The sequence below is a fragment of the Pseudorca crassidens genome, chromosome 19, assembly GCF_039906515.1.
Source record: "Pseudorca crassidens isolate mPseCra1 chromosome 19, mPseCra1.hap1, whole genome shotgun sequence".
In the NCBI taxonomy this organism is placed as follows: domain Eukaryota; kingdom Metazoa; phylum Chordata; class Mammalia; order Artiodactyla; family Delphinidae; genus Pseudorca; species Pseudorca crassidens.
In genome coordinates, this window is record NC_090314.1 from 44,859,846 (window position 1) to 44,872,854 (window position 13,009).

Here is a 13,009-nt window from a genome sequence, read left to right on the forward strand (position 1 = left end):
GGAAAGAGAAAGGCCTGGGAGTAGAGGTATGTCTGCCCAGCTGCTGGCCATTGGTCTTGCTGAGTACCTACTGTGTGCAGGGCACTGTGGGAGGCTTTCTGGAAGAAATAAGGATGGGACAGCCTCAGCCATCACACAGTGAGGGAGACCTACTTGTAAACCCCTAAGCCTTGAAAACAGAATGAAGTGCACGCTGGCACTGGTGGGACTCTAGGAGCCCAGACGGAGAAGGAAGGTGTCTGCCCACGAACAGGGAGCAGCTGAGAGTAGGAGCTGCGGCTGGACCCACCTGTGCCACCCCAGGGCCGGGCGGTACAGTCAAGTAAACCAGGCTCCTCCAGCTTGTCTCCTCCTCTGTGTAACGAGTACCTGCCTCAGTGACTGGTGTAAAGATTATACGGGTGCTTAGCACAGCACCTGGTGCACAGGAAGCTCTTAAATACCCACCCACTGAGCTTTCAGTGGTTTCACAGAGGGGGTGGCTGAGCAGCTGAGGACGCGAGTTAGGATTTCATTACATTATTCATCTGCCCCTTTGGCCACTGCCATCCTAGTCCCAAACGGCTGGGGTTGGTTGGGGCAGAGGCTGGGACCTGCCGGACTAGGGGGAGGCAAGTGAGGCATTTCAGATGCAACTTTTAAGGAACGTAGGGCCAAAAAACTCAATAAGGAAGAGAAAGTATTTTAACGCAATACTGTAAAAAACAATTAATGCAAAACCCGATGATGAGTAAAATATCAAAATTTAAAATAAAGACAGGATTCGACCTTGTACTTGCACGACCCTGCCTCCCTCGCCTCAACCTAATCTCGGCGCGGGACCCGGGAGGGGTGACTGCCTGCCTCTTCAAGGAGTTCATCATTACCTTGTACGAGAAGAAGAGGCCGCACAAGCCCTCCACTCCCCACCTCCCCCAGCGTACGTCGCCGCACAGGTGCCTCGGAGCCCAGGTGCCCCACGCGGCGGGCGTGCGGGCGTGCGGGAGGGCGGCCGGCAGCACTGCCGCCACGCCCCAGCGCCGAGTCAGTTTCGGGTTTCGACTCGCCGCGCCTGCGCAAAGGGGGCCGGGCTTGGCCCACCCGGGGCCAGCCCGCGCGCGCTCCGCCCCCGGGCTATGTAAGGCGGTGCCCAGTGGGGTCGCGTCACCGCTACACTCCGTGTCCCTCCGCGCAGGCGGGCGGCCCCGGAGAGCTGGTGCTGTGACGGCGGCGCCCCCTCCTCATCATGGTAAGCGGGCGCGGGAAGGCCGGGAGGGGAGCAAGCAAACCGGGCCGGGGTGGCACCTTAACGGAAAACGGGAGTATTGGGGAATTTGGGAGAGGAAGTGGCATGCAAATGAGGACCCGAAGTTCCGCAGTTGAGTCGGGGCTTTCTTGGCCCTCCGGTACAGGCCTGAGGTAGGGGTGATGCTGGGAGAGTGGGGAGTGCGGACGGACCTGGAGGAGGAAGGGAACCGCTCTGCAGAAGGTGCTGCCCCGGAGCCGACCCGGCTGGCGGGTGGGCCGGGGTAGCATGCGCTGGGCCCGCGCTGGGCTGGCGTTCGGCGCCCTCCCCTGCCCAGGGCCTTGTCTGAGATAAAGGTACGCCAGCCGAGCACTCAGGGTGCTGGCGGGAGGTGGGGCCTCGCGGTTTAGAGGAGAAGGCGCTGTACAGTAAAAACTACTGATTGTCACCTGTGGGTTTTAGCAGGCAGGAAAACAAGTGACTCAGGTGCTGCTGACACACAGCAAGGGGTGAGCAGAGCTAGACCCTGGACGCAGGTGCCCTGAACCGCCCAGTCCTGGGGCAGGCACAAAGACCACGACTTTGTGGGGGGTCCAAGGGAGAGGAGGAGGAGGTGGCAGGCGTGCTGAATGAAGCCCTTTGTCTAGCGCTCTCCTGCCCTGCCCCCCGCCAGCCCTTCTGTGGGACCATTGTCCCCCCATCCCAGACAAGAGAGTATTATCTGTCACTGGCATTGTTGGGGGAAGGGAGGCGGTCTTTGGGTGACCCTTCTCCACCCTCACCCTGCTCTGTGCCCACAGGGCCACGGCCGCTATGGCTTTGCCCAGATATAGAGACCCCCATCTCCAAAGAGGTCATCCTTAATAAGTGCCAGGAATATAAAGTTAGGGTTCACTCCTAGAAACGCAGGCTTCAGGCCCGCCCCTGCACGCACTTCCAGCACCGTTTTCCTTTCGAGGTGGCAGCAGTGGGCGATCCTTGAGGCTAATCCTTGAGGCTACGGTTCTCACTAGAGGAAAGAGTTTAGGACCGCTCAGACAAGCATTCCTCTCCATCCTGCAAAGCCAGAAGCCATCAGGTCTCGAGGACCGAGGAGAGACGTCCAGCAACCCAAGGCTTGGAAGGGTGCCCAAGGCACCAGGGGTGCCTGTCAATCAGGGCCGTAGCACCTGAGCCAGCTGGGGTTCCCGGTTAGAAAGAGGCCAGAGACAAGGAGGCGAAGCTGGCGGGGTGGCCCTGAGTGACCTGGCTGATGTCTGTCTTCCCCTCCTCACACAGAATAGAGGCTTCTCCCGAAAGAGCCAAACGTTCCTGCCCAAGATCTTCTTCCGCAAAATGTCATCCTCAGGGGCCAAGGACAAGCCAGAGCTGCAGTTTCCCTTCCTGCAGGACGAGGAGACGGTGGCCGCACTGCAGGAATGCAAAACGCTCTTCATCCTGCGCGGCCTGCCCGGGAGCGGCAAGTCCACGCTGGCCCGGGTCATCGTGGACAGGTACCGGGATGGCACCAAGATGGTGTCCGCCGACACCTACAAGATCAACCCCGGTGCCCGGGGGGCCTTCTCCGAGGAGTACAAGCAGCTGGATGAGGACCTGGCTGCTTACTGCCGCCGGGACGTCCGGGTCCTCGTGCTGGATGACACCAACCACGAGCGGGAGCGGCTGGAACAACTCTTTGAGCTGGCCGACCAGTACCAGTACCAGGTGGTGCTGGTGGAGCCCAAGACGGCGTGGCGGCTGGACTGTGCCCAGCTCAAGGAGAAGAACCAGTGGCAGCTGTCAGCCGACGATCTGAAGAAGCTGAAGCCTGGTTTGGAGAAGGACTTCCTGCCGCTCTACTTCGGCTGGTTCCTGACCAGGAAGAGTTCCGAGGGCCTCCGCAAAGCCGGCCAGGCCTTCCTCGAGGAGCTGGGCAACCACAAGGCCTTCAAGAAGGAGCTGCGACACTGTAGGTGGCGGGGTGGGGGCGGGTGGGGGCAGTTAGCCTTATTTGTAAGCCCCTCTTGCTGGGCACAGGGTGCTGCGTGCCCGGGGCCATTGTTCTCAAAGCACTGGGGGAGGCAGGGGGCTCACCTGGTACCGGCAGAGGCCGCTTTGGGTGGTGGACGCTCCGTGGGTTACGGGAGAGGCGTTTGCCAGGCACCTTCCCTCTCACCGCACCCTTCCTCCTGCCCTCTGCTCCCCATCTGCGCTCTCCCAGCCTGGATCGAGGCCACTGACCCCGTCTTAGAGGTGGGAAAAACAAATTACTACATCAACATTTCGTAAAACCTTGGAGGGAGAATCTGGTCCGATGTTCTCAAACTCATTTTTAGCAGCAGAACTATTTTCTAGAATAGAATATGCCATGCAGCCCTAAGCTGCAGAAAAATGACAACTTGGACTATTGTGACTCCACTGGCGATGGTTCCCAGGCCTTGAGCTATCCAGCGCACCTCCTGTGGCATCCCACAGCTCCAGAGAAGTCTCCCTAGTCTAGCCCCTCGTTTTTGCAGATGGGAAAATGCCCAGAAGGGTTGCCGGGTTTGCCCAAAGCTGTAGTGAAAGCTCGACTCTGTTGCCTCTAGAGGGGCCTCCCCTTACTGGGTTGGACCAGGGTTCGCTCCTGCAGGGGCTGTTTGCTCCATCGAGAGGGGAGGTTTGGGATAGGGAAGGACCCTGGTGGCCCTCCTTCTCCAGTGGCCCTTTGGGGAATATGTCACCCACTCCCACTAATCATCTGTTCTTCCTTTAACTCATTCCTAGTTCCCCCTGATGTTAGACTATCTTCATACTTGAAATATCCCCACCCGTGTTTCTTTGCATTGTCAGAGGTAATTTGTGCCGGTATAAGTTCTCAGAGAACTCTTATCTTGGCTCCTAAAATTCGAATGCTGGGAAACCGGGGAACTGTGGTACCTGCACCAGCCGGGCGTGAGCCCTTTACCCGTGAAGAGCGTGGCAGAGAAGCTCCCAAGGCAGGGCTCCTAGTTAGAGCTGGTTCTGCCCTGGAGATTGCCTCTTGAAGCTGCTTTTACCATTAAAAACTGGGATCCTTCTGCCCAGGACACAGCAGGAGAAATGTAATGGGCCACAAACAAGGCCTGCCCTCAGTGTAGAGGTCTCCCTCCCCTGTGGAGGGTGAGCGACGTCCTTCACAGGGATTCAACCCTGGGGGTAAACAGGAAAAGCCTAGTGACTCTGAAGCTAGCCATGACAAGGCTTGAAGTCTGGAAATTGAAATCACGGATACCCCAAGTCTCATCGAAACTACCAGCCGCATAATGTCATCCTGTTACCTCCCAAGACCCTTCCTGCACCAGGCCCATTGTAGGCTTGCTTTCGCCAAACAAGGCTGTAAGCTACCTATTATTACAGTGACCAGGTAACTTCTTGTTCAAGTGGCCGCTGAGTGAAATGGGGCACGACTAATACTTACCTAGGTGGTCTTGGGAAAACTGGGACGTGTGGCCACCCCAAGTTGTATTTGATTGACAGGTTAGGGTCAATCACTTGCCCCAGGTCCACAGGCTTGGAAGTGGGCTGGATGTTAATTATGCTGTTTCGGGCTCCTTCCATTATACCACACAGTTCCCAACCTCTTTTTTCTTTCTGCCCCATTTTTCATGAGCTGCTTCCCTCTTTCCAGATGCGTAGCTAGTGCAGTTCAGATTCCCGTGGCATATGCCGCCTACCCCTGGGTTACAAGTGCCTTAGTTTTCACATCTGGGTAAGAGACGTAAACATCTGCAGAACATAAAGCAGGGAACGCGTATCAACACCTTTTCATAGCTCCAGAGTTGCTATTTGACCAACTAATGGATGGTAGTGGATCGCTCAGTTACAGTGGATTGCAAATTTATACCTAATGTCTGATTTGTTTCCTCTGGGTCTCCCATGGTCTTGGTGATAGATGTTGCAATGCCCCTGCTCTCCCGCCCTGACTGCCCCACTCTCTCTCCCTTCAGTTGTCTCTGGGGATGAGCCCAGGGAGAAGATGGAACTGGTCACCTACTTTGGGAAGAGACCCCCGGGCGTGCTGCACTGCACAACCAAGTTCTGTGACTATGGGAAGGCCGCTGGGGCAGACGAGTACGCCCAGCAGGATGTGAGTGCTCCTCGGGGACACCTGGCTGAGGTGGGGAGAGGGCAGGGTCTTCTGGAGATGGGTACCGGCTCAAGGCAGGGACCACAAACCAGACAGCCTCTCAGGAAAAGAGGCAGCTCCATCCCCAGCTCACCGAAGCCTGTGTAGTGCCCCGCAGGGCCTGCCCATCAGAGCCTGTTCCTTCTGCAGATGCGCAGAGAATGCTGGTTGGCAGCAGCTCCTGCTCTGGCCTCTAAGCCTGTGTTCAGTTCCAAAGGCTAGAAGTCCCTTACCCCCAGTCTGAAGCCTGGCTGCGCTCTGAAGTGGGGAGTGTCGACAGGGAGGCTTATTGGCTTAGGGGTACCAGCCCCGCCCACAGCCTCTGACATGGGATCCTTAACCACCGGGCCTGGCCGACTCCAGCCTCCTTCAGGTTGCCTTCACAGCAAGGCCGTCCCTGACCCTCTGCCAGCTCCCCCACTTCTCTGCCTAGGTTAATGCAGCCATTTTGTTTATTCATTGGTCTCCTCCCACACGAATGGAAGCTCCCTGAGGGCAGCACTATTTACAGTGTGGCTCACCTTGTATCCTTAGCACCTACCACAGCTGCATGAATGAACACAGCACTTTCACTCCCATCTCTGTTCATTCATTTAGCAGTGTTTATTAAGCACCTGTTATGCACTAGACACTGTTAGGACCAGGGGGTGTGAGCAAAATAGGGAAGATTTCATGGTCAAAATCGGAGAGATGGGCTTTTTCAGAGAATCAGATATAATGTAAGCCAAAGTGTATGGAGTCGATTTGGATCAAAGTCCTTTATTTCCGACCTCACCCCACCCTCCAGGATAGTGCCTGGATACCAGGGTGCTTTCACAGGGTGAGTCGAGTAGTAACGACAACAGCCCTTGTCAGGCTCTTCTTTTTTTTTTTTTTGCGGTACGCGAGCCTCTCACTGTTGTGGCCTCTCCCGTTGCGGAGCACAGGCTCCGGACGCGCAGGCTCAGCGGCCATGGCTCATGGGCCCAGCCGCTCTGCGGCATATGGGGTCTTCCCGGACCGGGGCACGAACCCGTGTCCCCTGCATCGGCAGGCGGACTCTCAAACAGTGCACCACCAGGGAAGCCCCAGGCTCTTCTTTAGTCCTCACGCTGAGGAAGGTTCTAGCCTCAGCTGTCTCTTACAGGTGAATGAGCCCTGAAGCTAGTGGGTGGGGAGCCCGGCCTGAGCTCAAGAAGCCTTGCGTCTCACGCCTGCTCTCTCCTGCCTCTCTGGCACCTTCATTTTTTCAAGCAGCCTGGACAGTGTCAGTGGAAAGACATCCTGCCAGCACATGGCCGTGGATGTGGATGTCTGCGGGCTCTGCTCGGTGGCACTCACTGTCCTCTCTTGATGCCGCCACCTCCAGCTCAGTCCTCTGTCCTCTCTCCGTAGGTGGTGAAGAAATCCTACGGCAAGGCCTTCACGCTGACCATCTCTGCCCTCTTTGTGACACCCAAGACGACGGGAGCCCGGGTAGAGCTGAGTGAGCAGGAGCTGGCCTTGTGGCCAAACGACGTGGACAAGCTGTCCCCCTCTGACAGCCTGGCACGGGGCAGCCGCGCGCACATCACCCTGGGCTGCGCGGGTGATGTGGAAGCCGTGCAGACGGGTATTGACCTGCTAGAGATTGTGAAGCAGGAGAAGGGGGGTAACCGCGGCGAGGAGGTGGGTGAGCTCAGCCGGGGCAAGCTCTACTCCTTGGGCAGTGGGCGCTGGATGCTGAACCTGGCCAAGAAGATGGAGGTCAGGGCCATCTTCACGGGGTACTACGGGAAGGGCAAGGCCGTGCCCACACGGGGCGGCCGCAAGGGTGGCGCCGTTCAGTCCTGCACCATCATCTGAGTGTTCCCGGGCCACAGGCCCCCGCTCTTTTCAAGGGAATGGGGAGGAGAGGGAAGCATCCCTCTGCTTGATTTTTGGTTTAAGATTTTTCTTTTTTTTTTTTTTACTCAGTTAACCTTCTTGTAACTTTTTAAAAACGTGTAAAATAACTGCTCTTTCTTCCTGCCCACCCCCTTCCCCTCTAACGCTCAAGCTCTCAACACAAGGGGGTGGGTAGGCGCCATTCAGGAACCTGGACCAAAGCTGACGAGGCTGGGCCAGAGTTGGGCCTGGACCGGAGCCACGACCCCAAGCCCCGCTTACAGTTGCTGGGCCCCTAGGCCCACTGCCCCACACGGGGCCGGCTAGTGGGGAGGGACACCCCAGCGCTGCTCGTATTCACGGGGTGGTCACCACGGCCACAGAAGACTAGTGGTGGATTTGAGACGGGATGATCCCTGGGCTTTGATCCCATTTCTTAATCAGTGTAGCCCCAGAAAGCCTGGGGCTATTTACCGGGGTAGAAAAGGGGTTTTTACCTTCCACCTTTGGTCCTAAGTGCGTGTCCCCTCCTCACACTGTAACTAGGTAACAGTTTGATACTAGGGAAGAAAACAATAAGCAGCAGCCGCATCCCAGGCTGGCTACAGGTCTCACCCCAGGAAGCGGGTGGGCTGCCATCCTTCCAGGGGCGTAGCTCTGTCGTGTGGATGGGGAGATCAGGGCCAGAGACAGCGCCTCGGTGGGAGAGCTCCAATCTTGCTGTCTGCCCAGCCCATCTTGCCTCCTTGGTGCCTCCGGAGGCCTCTGTGCCTCCGCTAAAGGGGGTCAGTGGGTACCAAGAGCCAATGGAGTGGCCCCCAGCAGTTTCGTGCCAAGCCCCACCCGGTGCCTCTGGGAAGGGGCTTTTAACATCGCTGCAGGTGCTGTGGTTCCTGGGGTGCCCTCTGCTGTCCTCTGCTCAGTAACAGGGCCTTGCTAATCGGGTTGTCACTTGACAGAAGTGCCCGGGATTTTAGTTACTATCCTGGCTTTGCCCAACCTCAGCAACTTGTAAGACTGATAATGAAATAAATCGTGTTAATCCTAGCTGCGTGCAGTCTCTCTCGCCCTCTGTGCCCAGCTCAGTCTCCCTGGGGCAAGGGCCGGGTGCATCAGGACTGCCTTTGTCCCCAGCTTGGGGCCATCGGTCCTGTCTCCCCTCTGCGGGCTGAGCACAGCTGCGGCGAGGCTGGGCAGTGGAACACTGTTGGCTTTCACGAGGAGGCAGAAGGGAGAGAGGCTGGTCTTGGATGCACACAGGCAGTGGGAGTTGGCCGGCGTGAGGGACGTGGAGCACAGAGCTGCCACCCCCCAGCAACTGGGCACAGGCCCACAGGTGTGCCTGCGGTTCTCTAGGGAAGGCCACCTTCAGATCAGTGCCACTTCAAACACAAGGGAAGAGCTGACTCTTCCAAGCCAACAGGGGCCTGGATGGCTACATGGGAACCTCCCAGGCCTCACGCAGTCAGCATTTCAGCGCAGCTTTGGCACTAAAGGGGGAAGACTGAAAAGAAAGGGGCAGAGGCTCAGATGGAAGAGAAATAGCTATTTGGGCCAAGGTCTTTACCCAGCCATCTCTACTTACCCAAAGCACCAAAATCAGAGCTTCAGCCAAAGCTTCAAGTGTGTCTGCCTGGAACTGAAATTATTCACCACAAACACAAAAGCTTGACCTGAACAGCATGACATATACCACTGCTTCGTCCCCCTGCTTGCCTCCCATACAGGAAGGGACACCAGTGGAGAAGTCAAGGGGCGTTTGCTAAGAATGCTGTTTCCAGCTAAGTGAGCTGACGTCAGCGCCCAGATCCCTGCACCCAGGAGCTGCCTGTCCCACTTGGAAAGGGTCTGAGGGTCAAAAAGGCAGGATTTTGTCCTTGTCACCATCTCCCTCAAGCAGTGAGAACTCAGAGCCCGTGTAAACCTCTGAGTTAGCCCAGCCTGACACCTGGCACCCACTTTGGACACATGCAGCTTCTAGTGATTTCTGGTGGCCCTACCATAAAATGTGTTTTCTGAACTCGCTGCCCCATGACTGGCATCAGGCTGGGCACGGCAGCATCCCCAGGGCCTGCTCAGCACTCCTGTGCCAAGCCGATTTGGGGGCAGCCAGCACCCCACCTGCCCCCAGGTGCCCCCACCCCTCGTGGGGTGGCTCGCGGAGCCTAAAGTCCACGTGGGCATCAGCTCCGTGCTGGGGGCTCAGCTCTGGCCCACTGACTCTGGAGTGACACAAAGCAGTTGCCAGAGCAAAGTGCCAGAAAGGGTCAAAACATTTTATTCTCTTAATTTTTTTTTTTTAATAAAGTTAAACAGTAAAACAAAAATTCACAAGCTGCCCTGTCCACCCCCCACCTCCCTCCCCTACCCGCAGTCTTCGGCACTGGCTCCCTTTCCTTCACCCCACTCACACAGACACTGGGTATCCAACTGAGAAAACGAAACTGCTCTAAGTACGTGGATCATAATGAAGGGAGGAGGTGAGCTGTGTCCAGCCACATTCGAGGTTAAACGGAGCAAGTCTGCATTTTCTGGGTTCTGGATGGTTTCCTTTCATTAGCCAAACTGAAAAAAGAAATTCCCTGGACCAGATGCTGTAGGGAAAAGAAAAGCTTGTCAGCTGGCTCTGTGGGTTTTCTGGGGGAAGATCAGTTTGCCCTGATTATGGAGAGTCTTTAAGGGCTACTTCAAACAGACAAACCTCTAAGGGTATCAAACAGGCTGGGCCTTGGGGTGCAGGAGGGAGCATGCAAGCAGGTTGCACGTGCGTAGTTCTAACACCTTCACTCTTGCAGAGAAGCTCCGGTACTAGGAAGCTTAGAGACGTCTCCCTGACCCTGTGCTGGTGTGCCCGCAAACCCCTCCTCCATCCTCAGCAGCACCCGAGGGTGTAGATGTACTGCTGGACGAGAATTCTGCTGCCTCCACTGTTGGGCCCCTAGTGCTGCCTAACTGGGGAGTCCTTGTGTCGGTTTGTGGTCTGGGAACTCAGGCACACCCACCTTCAAAGCTGAAGCCCCCAGGACCGCCAAAGAATGCCTTGAAGATATTGTTCGCATCAAAATCTGCGAAGCAAAGTGAGAAGCAGAGAAGGCACAAAAAGGTGAAAAAATTAGAAGTGTCTGAAGAGGAACTTAAGAGAGACCCATTCTCTAATGGGTCTCCAAAGCTTTCCCAGATAATATCACTTCCCTCCTTTCCCCAAACTTCACCGACGAGAGGTGATCCCACTACTTGATCCCACTCCCAGGATGTGTTCCCTTCTTCCAAGCATGGTCCCAAAGGAAAGCTTTCTTTGCCTCAACCCACTTCACTGGGCCTTCTCAACAACTGGAAATGCCATTTGCGCTTTACGACGTAAGACTTTCTCCACACTGTCTCCCTATAATGCTGGGGCTGCTACTGAAAAGACTAAAATGTATCACTTAAGTGCTACTAAGACTGTATATAAGAATGAGACCTATGATTTACTGCATGTGTTTGATGCCATACTCTGTCTACACTGTATGCCAGGAAAAAAGCTATAGTTTACTAAGCACCTACCAGGTGCCAACCACGGTGCTGGGTACTTTGCATACATTGTATCATTGAGTACCAATTTATACTCAACAAAACCTAAGCAGAAGCTCAAGTAACTTGCCCAAGATCACGCGGCCAGTGAAAGCAACAAAACAACACTGCCAACTCCTGTGTGCCTCTAGCACCGTGCTTTCTTCACCAGGCCACAGCAGGTCTCACACCGCCAGTCTGCCTAACTCCCTAAGCTGCACAGGATTTATCTCCACCAGCCAATCCCACCCACAGGCACGTCGTGTCCAAAAGTGAATTTTTCTTTGCCTGTGTATCTGCTCATGTTCCTGGGTCCCCAGCTCAGGGAACAGCCCCATCAGGCCAGCTGTGCCAAAGCCACTCTTGACTTAGTCCTCTGCCTCGCCCAACATGTTCTGCAGCCACTCCTGTTGATTCTCACACTGTCTCCCGATTGTACCCTCCGATTCTCTCCTAGTGATTGTGTCTTCCCTCCTCCTCACCCTTTCCAAACCAGCTCGCCTCACTGCCATCACAAATACATCTCCAGAGCCTAAATGAGGTCCATGGCTCCCCGACTTGTATCCCTTCAACAGCTTTCGACTGCTTACAACTCTTCTCAACTGCTGGGCAGAGCAATGTTTATTATTTTTTTTTTGGCCGGGGGGGGGGGGGGAGCTGCACCTCGCAGCATTAAAACCATGCCCCCTACAGCGGAAGCGCAGAGTCCCAAACACTGGACCGTCAGAAAGTCCAAAACTAGGTTTTATAACACAGACACACACACAGAGACACATACACACGAACTGGCAAGGTGAGAACTATCTGTAGAGCATCAACCTTATTTAAAATTCCAGTACATTTTCTCAGTGGAAGAGAAAGGCCTGGCGTCAGAGGCAGCGGTCTGAGAACTGGGCATTGTTCGGGGCTTCTTTTATCTCCATCTAAGCTCACAGTCAGCAATGACGCTCACGGCTGCACTTTACTTCATTCTAGGTCTTCTGGGGAAACTGCAGTCTGTGAGGGCTTACAGGAATGTGGGAGACGCATAAGTATCAGCAAACACTTTGCAGTGGGGGAAGAAAGAACTTCCAGCCGAAAGGAAAAGCCCACATTCTTTCCTGTAGCCTCTAAGGCCTGCTGAGGTCTGAGCCAGCTTCTGTGCAGTTCTCACCGCTCTGTGCCTCGAGCACCCTCTATCCTCCTAGCCGAGCCCCTGGTAGCTCCCACAAGGTGCTATGCTTTTCTGCACACCCAAGCCTTCCCTTGCTAGTGCTGACCTCCTTGGCACCCACTCTGCACCCTTGACACCTGCTATATTTTATTGCCCTCGTTGGACTCCGTGTCTATTAGACCAGGGGTCAGACTTGGCCTATGGGCCAGAGTTTGCAAACCCCTGGACTGTGGGTTCCCGGACGTCAGGGAATGTTTGATTCACCTTTGTTATTTTCCACACCCATCAGAGTACCTCACACATTACGGGTACTTATCAGAGTGCACTTTACAAATTGCAGCGCATCACTGGCTGATTACATAAGACTCTCCCTCTGGAGTGTCTTTAAAAAAATGGTAACGTTCCGCAGCTGTCAGATTCATCCTAGGCTGCCCCAACCAACTGCCAACTCACCACCCATATTCATGCCCTCTTCATCCAGGTCTTGTCCACTGTCATATCGAGTCTTTTTCTTGGGGTCGGAGAGAATGGTAAAAGCTTCTCCGACTTCCTTGAACTTTTTCTCCTCCTCCTTCTGAACTTCAGCACTGGCTCCACTGTGCCGATCTAAAGGGAGGAGTATGGGAAGAACTCAGAGCCTGAAGAAAACAAAGTCTGACAGAAAGACCACATTATCCCTGATTTTAGAATCTGGTACTTCCCGAACTTGGAGGGTATGGAACTGAGCAACACCTTATTCCAGCTGAGCAGCCTCTCTGAGGCTTTCGTGCTGGACTGAGCGTGGCAGCGGCCGGCCTAGCCTGCTCCTCGCACCGAGCCCCCTCCCCACCCGCGCTACCTGGATGGTGCATCAAGGCCCGTTTCCGATAAGCTTTCTTGATCTCGTCCTCAGAGGCATTCTTGTCTACTCCGAGAATCTTGTAGTAATCTTTCCTCTTACTCTTCTTCAGTTCCAGCTGTGCATTTTTTAGGAGCTGTTTGTGTTCTGGAGGAAGACATCTGGCGTCAACGACGCGCCTGATTCTGGCTTCCCTTACCAGGCCCCGCCCAGATGCCCTGGAGTCAGAAGCCTCATTAACCTTACCAGGGGCTTTTACGGTGTTTTCTTCTG

General features: G+C 55.3%; 2 protein-coding genes across 5 annotated transcripts in view; one reads left to right on the top strand and one right to left on the bottom strand.

Moving 5' to 3' along the window:
• Positions 1-1,068: 1,068 nt before the first annotated feature.
• On the top strand, positions 1,069-8,243 carry CNP (2',3'-cyclic nucleotide 3' phosphodiesterase). Of its 2 annotated transcripts, none has more exons than XM_067716274.1 (4): positions 1,069-1,228; positions 2,504-3,173; positions 5,173-5,312; positions 6,726-8,243. In XM_067716274.1, the coding sequence occupies exons 1-4, from the start codon at positions 1,226-1,228 to the stop codon at positions 7,173-7,175; spliced, it is 1,263 nt and encodes a 420-aa protein (XP_067572375.1). In that variant the 5' UTR covers positions 1,069-1,225; the 3' UTR covers positions 7,176-8,243. The 2 variants fall into 2 exon arrangements, with proteins under 2 accessions (XP_067572375.1, XP_067572376.1); XM_067716275.1 differs by lacking the exon at positions 1,069-1,228 and adding an exon at positions 1,327-1,581.
• DNAJC7 (DnaJ heat shock protein family (Hsp40) member C7) overlaps positions 7,261-13,009 on the bottom strand; it is a 30,047-nt gene continuing 24,298 nt past the window's right edge. For all 3 annotated transcript variants that reach the window (XM_067716271.1, XM_067716272.1, XM_067716273.1), the window contains 4 exons: positions 12,737-12,883; positions 12,352-12,504; positions 10,199-10,261; positions 7,261-9,790 (listed from right to left, as the gene is read on the bottom strand). In XM_067716271.1, coding sequence (XP_067572372.1) covers positions 9,753-9,790; positions 10,199-10,261; positions 12,352-12,504; positions 12,737-12,883 — 401 coding nt within the window. In that variant the 3' untranslated portion in view covers positions 7,261-9,752. The remainder of the gene's footprint in view (positions 9,791-10,198; positions 10,262-12,351; positions 12,505-12,736; positions 12,884-13,009) is intronic.

Excerpts from the sequence above, each read along its gene's own strand:
- CNP (XM_067716274.1), top strand. Across the intron at positions 3,174-5,172 it reads CAAGAAGGAGCTGCGACACT|TTGTCTCTGGGGATGAGCCC; the intron begins GTAGGTGGCGGG and ends CTCTCCCTTCAG. Across the intron at positions 5,313-6,725 it reads ACGAGTACGCCCAGCAGGAT|GTGGTGAAGAAATCCTACGG; the intron begins GTGAGTGCTCCT and ends CTCTCTCCGTAG.